This window comes from Ctenocephalides felis, unplaced genomic scaffold, assembly GCF_003426905.1.
Source record: "Ctenocephalides felis isolate EL2017-DRISC unplaced genomic scaffold, ASM342690v1 CF-g0.4_SCAFFOLD_03573, whole genome shotgun sequence".
Lineage (NCBI taxonomy): Eukaryota > Metazoa > Arthropoda > Insecta > Siphonaptera > Pulicidae > Ctenocephalides > Ctenocephalides felis.
In genome coordinates this window covers 25,137,026-25,152,934 of record NW_020539727.1, presented here as the reverse complement: position 1 = coordinate 25,152,934, position 15,909 = coordinate 25,137,026, and the positions used below count along the sequence as shown (strand labels likewise).

The 15,909-nt window shown below is 26.6% G+C and overlaps 1 protein-coding gene across 1 annotated transcript; it reads right to left on the bottom strand.

Moving 5' to 3' along the window:
* Positions 1-208: 208 nt before the first annotated feature.
* On the bottom strand, positions 209-12,968 carry LOC113389821. The gene is made up of 4 exons (XM_026626826.1): positions 12,930-12,968; positions 11,572-11,873; positions 9,951-10,214; positions 209-288 (listed from the first exon to the last, which is right to left on the bottom strand). Exons 1-4 carry the CDS (start codon positions 12,966-12,968, stop codon positions 246-248), a joined length of 648 nt encoding a protein of 215 aa, XP_026482611.1. The 3' UTR covers positions 209-245.
* Between the last annotated feature and the right edge of the window lie 2,941 nt (positions 12,969-15,909).

Here is a 15,909-nt window from a genome sequence, read left to right as displayed (position 1 = left end):
TTTTAATATTGATAAAATTGTCTTAGCTTTTTTGTTTATGTTATTTTTATCCAAATAATAAAAATACAAAACACGTAAAATTTTCATAAACCGATTTTCTTTCAAATTTTTCAAATTTTGGTGATGTTTATTCCACACTATTGATATATCAATATAAAATTTGCTCAAATTCGATTTTAACTCTAAATAAAATTAAACTATAACTATAAATATTCATATAAATATATACAATATAGTTTTGAATGTTAGTCCCATGTTTTCTTTATTCTTGGCTCCGGTAAAACAAATCTGCAAAAGAAAAAAATAAATATAATTAATAAATAGATAGAAAACTTTTTTTTATTATAATATTATCTAATATTTATCTAATACCAAAAGTCCTTACATCAACGCGGTGTACTTTAAAATTGATTTTGAAACATGAAGTTTATTCCAAGCGCAATTTATGTGCTTTTGTTTATTATATCTTTTGTAACTTTTAGACTATTTGTTTAATATAATTGATGTAATAAAAAAAATTGTACAAAATCAAATTGTCTAAAATATTGTCTAATATCAAAATGCTCTACAGCAACTCGGTATGCTTTAAAATTACTTCTAAAACTAAAAGTTATTGACGTTGATCTTCAATTTATTTGTGCATTTGTTTCTTATAAATTCTGTAACTTTTAAACCGTATGAAAGGTTAATCCTCCTAAACGATTATTCGGATTTTCATAAATCTTCCTGGAGTTTGTTAAGGAAATTTTCTTAAATTTTTGGATCCATAGAAATATAGTTAGATTGTAGAAATATATGGAAAAATTACAAAAATCCGCTTATCATTGTTTGACATTGAAAATATTTAAGGCATTAAAAACAAATGAACACTGTCATTTGCCAAACTTTCTATTCACTGACAATATTAAAATATAATATATTTATGATTATGAATAAGGAAAATGTAATGTCTACATTATTATTGCCGAAAAGCAGCTGGGATGTGCCAAAAATTAAAATAATATAAGATACATTATATCTTTAGCATAGTGTATATCCTTTATAATTAATTTGACAGATTATTATTTTTTAACTAATGCAGTCGTGTTTTCCCTTACTTTACTAAATCACAATACAAAAAAAATTACTTATTCAAAAAATTATTTAGAATTTTATTGTGTCAAAAATGCATAAGTTTGGCATTCGATACGGAATTTAAAAAAAATGGAACTTGAATTGTGAACATAAGTACAGGACAACGTCTGTCGGGTCATCTAGTATATATATATATATATATATATATATATAAATTCTTTTTCTTGAAGAAGATAATAAAGTGTCTCAGTGTCTGAAGAAAAGAGCGGGCGGTTTTAGCGTAAAAATGCATTTAACCCCGATCGACGTGTCGATCCAGGTTGAGTTGCAAATCGCCCGGACTTATGCTCGGAAAAGCAATGAGATAGAAAATTGCGGGTTTTAAAATAACTATATATATATATTTATATATGAGATATTTTATATTTCAAATGTCCGTAAATTTAAACATTTACATCATACATCATTACTTTCATTCATTACATATACATCATTAATTTCATCAAATTAATACTCTAGCTGAACATTTCAAACTTTGAATGCTTGTAACTTGAAATATGTATATGACAATGCTAGCTTATAATATATGTAAAAATAGCTTAAAATATGTACTAACGACGTACAAAAATTTTAATTAGCTGAATTTATTCGTTTTAAAGTAATTCACTTCCAAAATCACCAAGCTTATAGAAAAACATTCGGTGAACATTTCAAACTTTGAACTTTTGTAACTTGAAAAGTTTATATGGCAACACTAGGTAATAATGTACGTACAGATAGCTTAAAATATGTATTAAATATGTACAAAAATTTTAATTAGCTGAATGTATTCTCTTTAAAAATAATACACTTCCAAAATTAACAGTTCTTCATTGACCAGTCGTTACATACTCTCGAGACCATGCAAAAACTTTCGGTGAGTATTTTAATTTTTGAATGCTTTTAACTTGGAAAGTATATATGGCAACACCAGCTTATAATATATGTAAAGATCGCTTAAAATATATACTAAACTGGTATGTAAGTTAAATTTGACCAAATGTGTCTATTTCAAAGTAATTTACTTCCAAAATTACCAAGCCTACACAGAAACAGGCGAAAATTGAAATTTTCAACTTATGTAACTTGAAAAGTTTATATGACAACACTATGTAATAATATACGTACATAAAGCTTAAGATATGTACTAAAAACGTACAAAAATTTTAATTAGCTAACTGTATTCGTTTAAAAAAAATCACTTTCAAAATTGACAATTCTTCATTGACCAGTCGTTACATACTCTCGAGGCCATACAAAAACTTTCGGTGAGTATTTTAATTTTTAAATGCTTGTAACTTTAAAAGTTTATATGGCAACCCTAGCTTGTAATATATGTAAAGATAGCTTAAAATATATACTAAACTGGTATGTAGGTTACATTTGACCAAATGTATCTATTTCAAAGTAATTTACTTCCAAAATTACCAAGCTTATTCAGAAATATTCGTTTGGTGAAGATTTTAAACTTTGAGCGTTTGTAATTTGCAATTTTTATATGACAACACTAGGTAATAATATACGTACACATAGCTTGAAATATGTAGTAAACACGTACAAAAATATCAGTTTGCTAAATTTATTCGTTTTAAAGTAATTCAGTTCCAAAATCACCAAGCTATAGAAAAACATTCGGTGAACATTCCAAACTTTGAGTGTCTGTAACTTGCAATTTTTATATGACAAGATTATCTAATAATATACGTACAGATAGCTTAAAATATGTACTAAAAACGTACACAAATTTTAATTAGCTAACTGTATTCGTTTCAAAAAAATTCACTTCCAAAATTTACATGTAACATACTGTCCCTGCAAAAAATCTCGATCAATTTTGAGTGCTCGTAACATTAAAATGTTATATGACAACCCTAGCTTATATTATATGTACAAACAGCTTAAAATATGCACTAAAATCCTATGTATTTTGTTTTTACTTAAATATTTTTGCTTTCGAAATATGAACTTCCAACGTCAACAAATTCTCACACTAGCAAAATTATTGGTAAACATTTGCATCTTTGGATGCTTGTAACTTAAAACTTTTATATTACAACTTCACCTTATATTATATGTACAGATAGCTTTAAACATATACAACACTTTTCCAAAAAAAACTCAGCAGTAAAAATAAATTTTTCACTAAATAATTACATTCCAAACGTACAAAATTTTCAAACCTTAACTATTATTTGAATTATTACTTTATCAGTTTTTCCACAGGCATCGATTTTTACCTTCTATAATTACAATAATATTTGTTTATTTCTTTACAACAATAACAAATAAGTTATATAATTAAAATCTATAATTATGGCACGATCGAATGAATTATTGTTACTTTGCAAATAAATTTCCATCTGAGTAAAAATTCGCGCATGACTCGGCGTAATGTCTCTTTAATATGAAATAGAGGAGACCGGGGTAATAATAGATACATAAATAATATAAGAAACACTTATGTGATATCCTATTATCAGTAGACACAGTAAATTGTGAAAATAAATTATTAGTTTTGCTCGTTTTTCGCCAATTTTTGAGTCAATGCAGAATTTTACTTGGAGGCTTCAAATCAGTATTGATATACTTTTTATGATTTCTAGTTTAGAATTTGTATAAACATTCATATTTATATGAATATTTAGTTTTTCTAGATTATTGGAAGAAATAGCGTTTTTATTTTAGTATAATGTTAAACAATTTTGTTGCTTATAAAATTTACAATAAAACGTATTATAACAGTTTTTTTGTAACTTAATTTTTTTTAACAAATTTATAGTTCATTTCTCCTGTATAAACATTCATATTCATATGTTAATGTACATTTAATTATGAAATTTCACTTTCATACATATGTCGATAGGTACAACATTTCTACAATTATTATTTATTGATTACTTCCCATATATATATTTATTTATATATATATATATATATGTATATATATATATGTAATTATACATTGAGATTTAATCTGCACATGTTTTTGAATTATTTAGGAAAAACTTGAACTAAAGCTATAGTAGTTGAATTTTGCCTGTATTTTTTATATCTTTTGGAACTTTTAAACTACTGAACTAATTTCTATGATGTATTAGAAAAATTTGTACAAAATTAAATTGTTTATAATATTTTCTAGTATTATAATGCTCTACAGCAACTCAGTATACTCTAAAATCACATTTAAAATGATTTTTAATCAACTGTTTTACTTATGCTACATTTGTCTGTTAAATAATTGTATAATCTGCGTTTTTCTTTAAAAATTTATAGAATTATAAAAAATTGTTATGACATGTTACATAGAAAATTTTGTAAGCTGAAAAATTTCTGAATACTATTCTATGATGAAAATTATCATTTTTGAAATATTTGAGAAGAACTAAACATTGGTCATCCGCAAATCCAGATCTGATATAGAGCTTTTGCAATTTATTTTGTTTTAAAATTTTTATTCATATAAAATATGTTAAAGTACGTTTTATAGTAAATTTTATGAGCTACAAAATTGTTTAACATTATACTACAATAAAAACGCTATTTCTTTAATTAATCTAGAAAAACTATACATTTGTCATGGCGACGTTTTCATATAGACTCAGTGAATGAAGTCGGAGATTGGAAAATAAATTATCCGCAAATTATCCGTTTCATTGAAGTGCTTTTTGGTAAACCACATTTTTTGTTTTTTGGTCTGACGTTAACACAAACAAGGCGGATGGTTTTCGAACTCGTGAACAGGCAACGTATAACTGCCCATGTGAAAAACAATGATTTTCTAAATAATCTATTTGAAATTTATGCCGCAAACACTAAGCGATTGGCCTTGTGACTTGTTAATTGCGAACGCAAGGCGAACTGGAAATTGCAATCGTTTGAAGTCAAACGGAGGACCAGTCGGAATCATTGGTATGTCACCAAATCGCCAGCAATTTTTGATTGAATGGTGAAATTCAGTGCGTGTACATCATTATTCTTTGCGGCAAGAATTGCTCTTTGACTTAACCAAGCATAATTCTGATAATTCTCACTAATGTCATTACTAGAATTTTTAATTACGGTGCATGAAGTTCCAGCAAATTGCATTAGGACACGATGCCACGCACCACTAATTTTCTTAGCTATAAACCTTGCGGAACCCGAGTTTACTTTCCAACGAATGCAAAATTGTCGAAATCGGTTCGTGCGTTCTGGAGTTATTTCGTCAGGAAGGAAAACCCGACTTATTTTTATATATATAGAGGATAATAGATTTTAAAATTTTCCGCCGTTGCCTCAAGATTGTGCATTTAACCTGTATCAACGCGTCGTTTCAGGTTAAGCTGCAAATCGCGCGTCGGCCTGGGAAAAATGTAAAATTTTGGGAAAAATCTATACATAATAATAAATTTAAATAATATTGTCTAATATAATTTAAACTCGTATGTTAATTCAAACAAGTACATTTCATATTATATTAATCCACGTGGGTTTGGATTCAATAAAAACAACTGCGTGTCGTTCCAAACAAAACATTATTGAAATAGCTCAATCATTTCATAAATAAAACATAACATGACTGGATACAATGTGTTGTTTTTGTTGTTGTATTTGTGGAAATGGCCACCATACAATGCAAACAACAATCCGATGAATAAATATATCTATTTATACGGAACTCGACTGGAATAATATTAATAATTCACGATTATAATCAGATTTTAATTGTTAATACCTGATGCATTGTTGGAAATTGATTTCGCAAACGTACTACTACTAAAATTGAATTGATACATGTAAAGGTGAATTTACATAGTTATTATTACCAGTACTATTATTAGTATCATGGATATTTGTGTGTGGCTTTTGCCAAATATTTACATAACTAGGTGTAATATTGATATTGATATTTGCACAATTTGTGGATTAAACTGTTGTTTTTATGGTGCTGTATGCTGTGAATTATCTATATGCAAAATTTTATAAGTTTTATTGTGGTATAATGTTAAGCAATTTTTTGTAGATCCTAAAGTTTACTATAAAACGTATCATAACAGCTTTTTGTAACTTATTTTTTTTTAACAAATTTATTTTTTAATCCTCGACTTCATTCACTGAGTCTCTTTGAACAACGTCGCCTCGACATTTTTTTAATTATTTAAAAAATGAGCATTTTTATTGTAGTATAGTGTTAAGCAATTTTGTAGCCTATAAAATTTACTATAAAACGTTTTATAACATATTTTATATGAATGAAAATTTTAGAACAAAATAAATTGCAAAAGCTCTATATCAAATCTGGATTTACGGATGACTAATGTTTAGTTCTTTTCAAATATTTCAAAAATGATAATTTTTATCATAGAATAGTACTACTAAGCAATTGTTTTAGCTTACAAAATTTTCTATAAAACATGTTATAATAAGTTTTTGTAATTTTATAAATTTTTGAGGAAAAACGCAGATTATACAACAATTATTCAACAGATAAATGTACCATAGGTAAAACAATTAATTGAAAATTACTTTAATTGTGATTTTGGAGTATACTGAGTTGCTGTAGGGCAATACAGTATTAGATAATATTATAAACAATTTAATTTTGTACAAATTTTCCTAATACATCATAGAAATTGGTTGAATAGTTTAAAAGTTACAAAAGTATAAAAAAATAAATGCAAAATTCAAGATAAAATTACTACATACAATTTACTACAAAATTATACCATGTTATTTGTTAATGGAAATTAACTAAAAATAACACATTAATTTTTATTGCTACCAATTTTCGATTTCATTGACTAGAATATCTCCATATATATAACCGAAAGGAAAAAAACTTGAAATCGAGATGAATGCACAAGTTTAAATTATTCCATTAATTTATTCGTAACTTTTTTATGCAATAATAACAACTATTTCTATTTTTAGATTAAATATCGAAAATATTTGTATATATTTATAGTTTTTATTAGATCACCTAATTACCAGAATTTTAAAAAACGACTTTTGTAGCAAATTTCCTTCGATCCTTGAAAGAGAAAGTAAATTGATGGATTTTCTTTTGCCAAAAGAAAGTTACAGTTTAAATTGTTGTTAATAAATCTCATGAATGAAATGATACTGATTTATCAGGAAATGGGAAATAAAGAGAGGTTTCGAGTTACTCTGAATCGTTTGACACCGAAACTGTGGTAAAATTGTAAATGACTCTTGTAACTTTCAAACGGTTTGTTTAATATAAATGAAATATTTTCTCATATCATAAAGCTCTACAGCAATTCGGTATACTTTAAAATCGCTTCAGAAAATAGATAATAACGAATTAGGAAATAGAGAATAACGATATAGGCATTAATTGTGAATCGGTGCATTTGTTTATTGTATCTGGTGTAACTTTTAAACCATTCATCTTAGATAAATGAAATATTTTACAAATTTGTTCAAAATTAAATAATCTTTGTAATTTTCTAATATCATGATGCCCTACAGCAACTCGGTATACTTAAAATTCATCTCCTTCCATAAGCTATCCTAAGTAGGCCATGATGATGATGTAACAACCAGTATGCGTAATATCAATTACATCCGACACGGGAGTTGAATTCTTTTAATATGAAGAACAACTGTTGTTGTTGTTGTAGTTGTTGTTGTTGATGATAAAAATCGCTTACTTATTGCAAATTAACATAATAATAATTGCACGAGAGAGGAGGCACCTGCACCATCATTTATTTGCAGATGAGTAAGATGATTGATGATGGTGAACGATGAAGAGATTTGACTTTTCAGTCGTCATTTTAAAATATACCGAGTTGATATAGGGCATAATGATGTTAGAAAATGACAAAGATTATTTAATTTTGAACAAATTTGTAGAATATTTTATTCAAATCAGATGAATAGTTTAAAAGTTATACCAGATACTATAAACTAGGGAATGCAATACCGATGAAAAATTTCAATACCGGTATTTCGGTAATTTTTCATTTTAAAACCGGAATACCGGTAAATTACCGGTATTTTCATTATCTTAAACAAGCGTAAACAAAATTGAAAGTTGCTAGTACAAATATAACAAAACGTATATACAACTACCAATTCAACTAAACAATAAAATAAAATAATAAGTTTATTTTTTTAAATAATAATTTAACAAAATTATATGCAATTTAATTAATTCATTATTACTATCGAGTATATTGAGTACTTTTCACCAAAAACAAACTTATGAGTAAGAATGATCAAAAACTCATAAAAGATCATATTACATCATTATAACAAACTGTATTGTCTGTGTCCGATGTGTTAAATTAGCATAATCTCCAATATTTAAAAAAAAAATTTTTCTACACTAATTTAAGATCGGATACTTTGTCGAGATGAATAATAAGTTATTATAATTGTTGAGTATTGTTATTTAAAACAATGTGATGCTTCTCTAGTATTTTCAAATTTCGAAACGTTTTCGAAAAATAATATTTTATAATTGTAATAAGAAGCAAAAATATTTAGTAATTATCATAATTATTATGTATAGAGTTAGAAAAAAATAAAGATTATGCAAGGGAAATCTGTATGATATAAAATATTTTGGCGCAAATATCACTTAAAAAACTGTTACATTTTTACAAAAGATGAAACAAACATTATTATCTATAAGTCCAATTCTATTTATTGTAACACGATATGAAGCCCTTTGGAAAGCAATAATCATTCAGTTTAATGACGAGTTGAGATAATATTTGACATTTGTTCATCTTATAGAATCACTTGAAGATATAGCTGTTTATGCGATTAGGGAATTTAAAGATAAATTTGTTCTGAGAAATTTAAACTTTAGGGTATTATGTAAATAGCGCTAATGTAAAAATACCGAAAATACCGGTAAAAATACCGCCGAAAAATCGGGCGGTTTACCGGTAATTCGGTATACCGGTATACCGGTATTGCATTACCTAGTTAATACCTATATCGTTATTCTCTATTTCCTAATTTGTTATCTATTTTCTGAAGCGATTTTAAAGTATACCGAGTTGCTGTAGGGCATTATGATGTTAGAAAATATCATAGATAATTTAATTTTGAACAAATTTGTAGAATATTTCATTTATATTCGCCAAAACGTTTAGAAGTTACAAGAGATACAGTAAATAAGAGTACAGAAAAGATAGAGGCAAGTTATTCGTGAACTACAAATGAATTTTTGTCGTTGTTGAAATTGATGTAGAAGATTTTGTTATGGATCTAAGTTACATATCTAAGATTTCTTTTTCAGATTTTATTATTATATATAATATAAATTTGCGACAATGACAACTGCTTATTTGTCTACAAATCTTTTGCCAAGGTTCCATTCGAAGCGTAAATCCTCTTCCAATGCCAACATACTCATAAATCTTCCAATCTGTGCTATAATCTCGTTTAAATTGGAATTTAATTTTAAAATAAATGTATGGAAAATAGACAGAGAGCTATGGAAAAATTATTTATTTATTTATTTATTTATTCGCCTTTTTGCCAGACGAGCGAGCTCAAACAGTATTGTGCTTTTTTTACTATATCTTTTGTAACTTTTAAATTATTTGATCAATTTGAATGAAGTATGAAAGAAGTTTATATAAAATTAAATTATCCAAAACATTTCCTTACACTATAAGGTCCTACTGCAACTCTGTCTACTTCAACATCAATATTAAATATTAAAATATACTTAGGTCTCATTCGTTGCTTCTCTCTATAGTGTAATCTTTTAGTGATTTTATCATAATTTTTAATTAATTAAAATTTAAATTTCTACAGAATTCAATTTGTTTATATTTGTCTAAAATTACATTTAAATAATATTTTCTACTTACTTGTAATTATTCCTCTGGGTGACATCATCTTCGATCCTTTCCCAAACAGGTTTGACTTCGTCCTTTAATCGATAGTATCGATTATTCTCATCACCATTATTATTATTAATGTTTTTAAAATCGGTGCTTTTTAAAAACTTTCCATCTCCTACTTTTATATAATATTTGTCCTGGAATTTGGTGCCAAATTGGCGATTTTTGGACTTGGTGTCGTAGATGGCTTTTTTGGAAGTTTTTTTGGACTTTGTTTGCTCGTAATAGTCTCTGAGAAAAAAAGATAAACAAATAAATAAATAAAAAAGTAATTTATATGTTTTACATAAAATAAACTCTCACAATCAGTGTACTACTCATTACCCATGTTATATATTTTCTAATACCATTTTTTCCTAATAATTTTCACATAATTATCTTTTGCAATTCACATAAATTCCTGACGATGTTAAAAATATATAATTATCGTTCGAGAGTGGTGTGAAAAGCAGTAAAGTCATTATTTCGATGTTTAACCTTTAATTTACGATGGTGATATAATATTTATAACCTTTGCCGACACTTTTGATTATAGAAATCAAGTTTTCTGAAACCGAATTACTCACAACGGACATACACATAGGAAAATTAAGGTCGTACGCGAAACTTATAAAATTTGCAAAGTGTAAAAATGCAATTTTGTAAAAACTATTGCAGATATTTTGGTAATTCAAAAAGTTGTTCTTAAAACATTTTTAATTTGCCATCGAATAGTAATATTCTTGATTTCCAATTTTTACTTGTTCATGAAGAATGTACATTATACATTAATTAATCTGCAAGATTTGGAGACATAGTTAACAATGCAAGTTGATAGTATATATTTAGTTATTTAACATATTTTTATAGTTGATTTATTACCACAGATTGTGATATTTGATGTTTTCTATATGAGTATGCAAATTAATGTTGCATTCTCAGTGAACGAGTTAAAACAACAAATCGTGATTATCGCAGTTTGATGGCAAATTGAAAGTATTTTATGAACAACTTTTTGAATTTCTAAAATATCTCAAAGCGTTCTCGAGATATTGCATTTTTAAACATTTCGATTTTGCATGATCCATATTGATTTTTACAACTTATAAAATTTGCAAAGTGTAAAAATGCAATTTTGTAAAAACTGTTGCAAATATTTTGGTGATTCAAAAAGTTGTTCTAAAAACATTTTTAATTTGTCATCGGATAGTAATACTCTCGATTTCCAATTTTTACTAATTCACCAAGAATATACATTATGCATTAATAACTCTTCAGGATTTTGAAGAAATAGTTAACAATGCAAGTCGATAGTATGTATCTTTATAGTTAATTAATATATTGTTAAGGTTATTTTTTTAATACCGATAAAATTTACTACATTTCCTTCCAACACTTTTATACTTTCCTATATAAAAGTTTTGAATAAAACGACTTTCAATTCGATGATATTTCATTCTTTAGCAATAGATATGGAAAATTCGGGGCATTTTTTTAGTTTTTGTAAATTAACTTAAAATTTCATATGAAACCACCCCTTTTCTGTTAGATAGGGTGAAACTAGATAAAATTTACAACATATACAAATAATATATTATTTTAATCTCACCTATCAACGTCCGTCTTTTTCCCAAACTCCATCTCCTCATAATCCTGGTCGACTTCATCAGCTCTCCTCTCGAAATTTTCCTCATTTTTTCCAAAATTTTGGTCCAAAGGATTAAAATTTGGGTACGGAACCAAATAATAAGGATTCACGTAAATTTTTTTGTAGTATAAATTCGTGTGCTGATTTTTTCCTTGTGACAAATAGTCATCGTTGGAAGATAAACTATTTGGAGCGAAATTGGTTTTGGTTCCAAATGGTACGTAGATGGCTGATATTTGGGAAATTGTCAGGCATAGGAACACCTGGGGGAGAAAATGAAAATTTAGTTATATAAAATATACATAAACAAGAAGTGCTATTATCGTCGAGTATTTGGTATGAGAGTGCATATTTAAGGTGCATTCTCAGTGAACAAGTTAAAATAGCAAATTGAGACTACGACAGTTCGATGGCAAATTTAAAATGCTATTAGAATCACTTTTTGAATCATAAAATTATCATCAGGAGTTCTCAAGATATTGAATTTTTAAATATTTAGAAAGAAAGGATTTTCAAGGTCATACGCAGAATCCATAAAAATTTATAAAATTTGCAAAGTGTAAAATGCAATTTTATAAAAATTGTTGTAGATATTTTGGTTATTCAAAAAGTTGTTCTAAAAGCATTTTTAATTTGCCATCGAATAGTAATACTCCCGATATCCAATTTTTACTTATCCATCAAGAATATACTTTCTACATATATAATTTTCAAGAATCTCATAAAATAGTTAAAAATGCAAGTTGATAGCATTTCTATAGTTAATTAGTAGATTTTTGAAGCTAGATTTTTATTACCGATCGTGTTATTTGATGTTTTCTATATGAGTATGCATGTTTATATTGCATTCTTAGTGATCGAGTTAAAGCAGCAAATCGCGATTATCACAGTTCGATGGCAAATTGAAAGTGTTATATAAGTGACTTTTTGAATTTCCAAAATATCTCAAACCGTTCTCGAGATATTGTATTTTTAAATATTTCGATTTCGCAGGATCCATATTGATTTTTTACAACTTATAAAATTTGCAAAGTGTAAAAATGCAATTTTATAAAAACTATTGCAGATATTTTGGTGATTCAAAAAGTTGTTCTAGAAGCATTTTTAATTTGCCATCGAATAGTAATACTCCCTACTTTATAGTGTTACTTGTTCACTTCGAATGTGTATTTATATACAATTGCATGTTTAATTAAAAATATTCTGAAAGGTAAATTTATTAACCTGTGACAAAAAGTTTAAAGACTTTATTACTCAATTTTCACCAGATTAAAATAAAACGTTAGTCAATCGTTTACAAATTACAAAACATTCTTTACATTTACAACTTTGTATCCATTCCTATCTTGAAACTCCATCTTTATATTATCATTTAGCACAATAGTTAATTATAAATAATTAATTACAAAGAGGAAAAAAACGATTAATAGCGTCATCGGATTTCAGTGAAGCGTTGAAATAAATCTCTTGGGAACACAATGAAAGACTTTAAGAAATATTCAATGAAATCGTTTAAGATCCGAGATTTAGATAAAAGGTGATTGAATGAGGTAATTAAGACGTAATGTTAGGTAGATGGAATTCGAGAGTATTACTATTCGATGGCAAATTAAAAATGCTCTTAGAACCACTTTTTGAATCACCAAAATATCTGCAATAGTTTTTATAAAATTGCACTTTTACACTTTGCAAATTTTATAAGTTGTAAAAATCAATATGGATCCTGCAAAATCGAAATGTTTAAAAATGCAATATCTCGAGAACGCTTTGAGATATTTTGAAAATTCAAAAAGTTGTTCATATAGTACTTTCAATTTGCCATCGAACTGTGATAATCACGATTTGTTGTTTTAACTCTTTCACTAAGAATGTAACATTATTTTGCATACTCATATAGAAAGTATCAAATATACAATCGGTAACGAAAAAAAACCTTAACAATGTATTAATTAACTATAAAGATACATACTATCGACTTGAATTGTTAACTATTTCTTCAAATCCTGAAGATTTATTTATGTATAATATACATTCTTGATGCACAAGTAAAAATTTGGAATCGACAGTATTACTATTCGATGGCAAATTAAAAATGCTATTAGAACAACTTTTTGAATCACCAAAATATCTACAATAGTTTTTGCAATATTGCATTTTTACACTTTGCAAATTTTATAAGTTGTGAAAAATCAATATGGATCCTGCGAAATCGAAATGTTTAAAAATGCAATATTTTGAGAACGCTTTGAGATATTTTGAAAATTCAAAAAGTCGTTCATATAATACTTTCAATTTGCCATCGAACTGTGATAATCACGATTTCCGGTTTTAACTCTTTCACTGAGAATGCAACGTTAATTTGCATACTCATATAGAAAACATTAAATAACACAATCGGTAATGAAAAACTAGCTTCAAAAATATATTAGTTGACTATAAATATGTTATTAACTTGCATTTTTAACTATTTCATCAGATCCTTGAAATTTGTATATTAAGAAAGTATATTCTTGACGAATTAGTGAAAGTTGGAAATCGAGACTATTACTATTCGATGGCAAATTAAAAATGTTTCTAGAACAACTTTTTGAATCACCAAAATATCTGCAATAGTTTTAACAAAATTGCATTTTCACATTTTGCCAATTTGATAAGCTCACGCGAACGACCTTGAATATCCTTGATCCTCCTGCACATTTTTTTTTATTATATCGCTCATAACTTTTAAACGGTTTGTCCAATGTTAATAAAATATTCAACAAATTTACTCAAAATAAAATTATGCACAACATTTTCTAACATCATAAAATTCTACAACAACTCTATATATTTTAAAATCGCATCCAAAACATGTCTACTCATTATTACATTTAGTGTTTTTTCCCGGTGACTCAGCTTGAGGCGAATATGATGTAATTAAATTCGTTTCGCGTTGTTTGTTTTTTCTTTTATTATTTTTTATTATTATTAATAATGTTTAAAGTATGATTTAATTGTATATTTTTCACGCTGATGAACACACTGAAATGGAACTTTTTATTTTAACAATAATTATTATAATACCATGATGATTATGCGAATGCGATACGAAAATAAACTCGAACGCTATTTTTCTGTTGTTATTTTTAACAATAATGGATTGTGATAAAAAATATATAAAACAAGTGTATCTAAGGTCGAAATAGAAAAAAGGTTAAGTGGTTAATGCAAAAAAATTGCACTAAAATATATATTTTATGCATTTGTTTGCTAAAAGCAGCCTGTACACGTTACTCAGAAAATCATAAATAACGTGTGATTTTTCTGAAAAACTTATAAACTTTAGTATTTTCTGTATTTAGTATATACATCAAACTATATCATATCCAAATTTTAAAGCTGTAGTACAAACTGTACGTCCTGAAGAGCTCATTCAAAACGATATACATGCTACAATAATGACAAAATTGTTCTATTTTGATGTACGTTGTTAAGAAAATTGTAAATAACATGCAATTTTTGTTAAAAACTTGTAAGTTTTAGTATTTTTTATATTTAGTACATACGTTGAAATATATTGTATCCAAATTTCAAAGTTGTAGTACAAACGTTACGTCCTGAAGAGCTCATTGATAACGATATACTACAATAATGACAAATTGCTGTATTTTGGTGTACGTTTTCAGTAAATCATGAATAACTAGTTATGTTTGTTAAAAACTTGTAACTTTTAGTATTTTTTATATTTAGTACATACATCGAAGAATATCATATTTAAATTTCAAAGCTGTAGTGCAAACGGCACGTCCTGAAGAGCTTGTTGAAAACGATATACTAGAATAATGACAAAATTTTAGTATTTTGATGTAAGTTTTTAGTGAATCATGAATTACTTCTAATTGTTCTAAAAAACATGTAACTTTTAGTATTTTTTGTATTTAGTACATACATTGAAGTATATCATATTTCAATTTTAAAGCTGTATTACAAACGGTACGTCCTGAAGAGCTCGTTGATACCGATGAATAATAAAAATTGTAGATAGATGATTCTTGAACAACATTTCCTTATATATACATATATATATATATATATATATATATATATATATATATATATACAACATACTCTCTATTACCATATAAAGCCAGCAGTTTAATTTATTACAGAACTTTATTAAATCCCATATACAACTCGAACTCAATCATATATTTACACAACAAATTTCTTTTTTCCTTATTTGTTTAAACAAAAACTTGTTTATAACTCATATGGTTCGTATTAATTGATATCGAAGGTAAAAAATAATATGAGGATTAT

Excerpts from the sequence above, each read along its gene's own strand:
- LOC113389821 (XM_026626826.1), bottom strand. The coding sequence starts at position 12,968 with ATGGAGTTTCAAGATAGGAATGGATACAAAGTTGTAAAT. Across the intron at positions 11,874-12,929 it reads ATGGATACAAAGTTGTAAAT|GTGTTCCTATGCCTGACAAT; the intron begins GTAAAGAATGTT and ends TTTCTCCCCCAG. Across the intron at positions 289-9,950 it reads ACCCAGAGGAATAATTACAA|ATTTGTTTTACCGGAGCCAA; the intron begins GTAAGTAGAAAA and ends TTTCTTTTGCAG.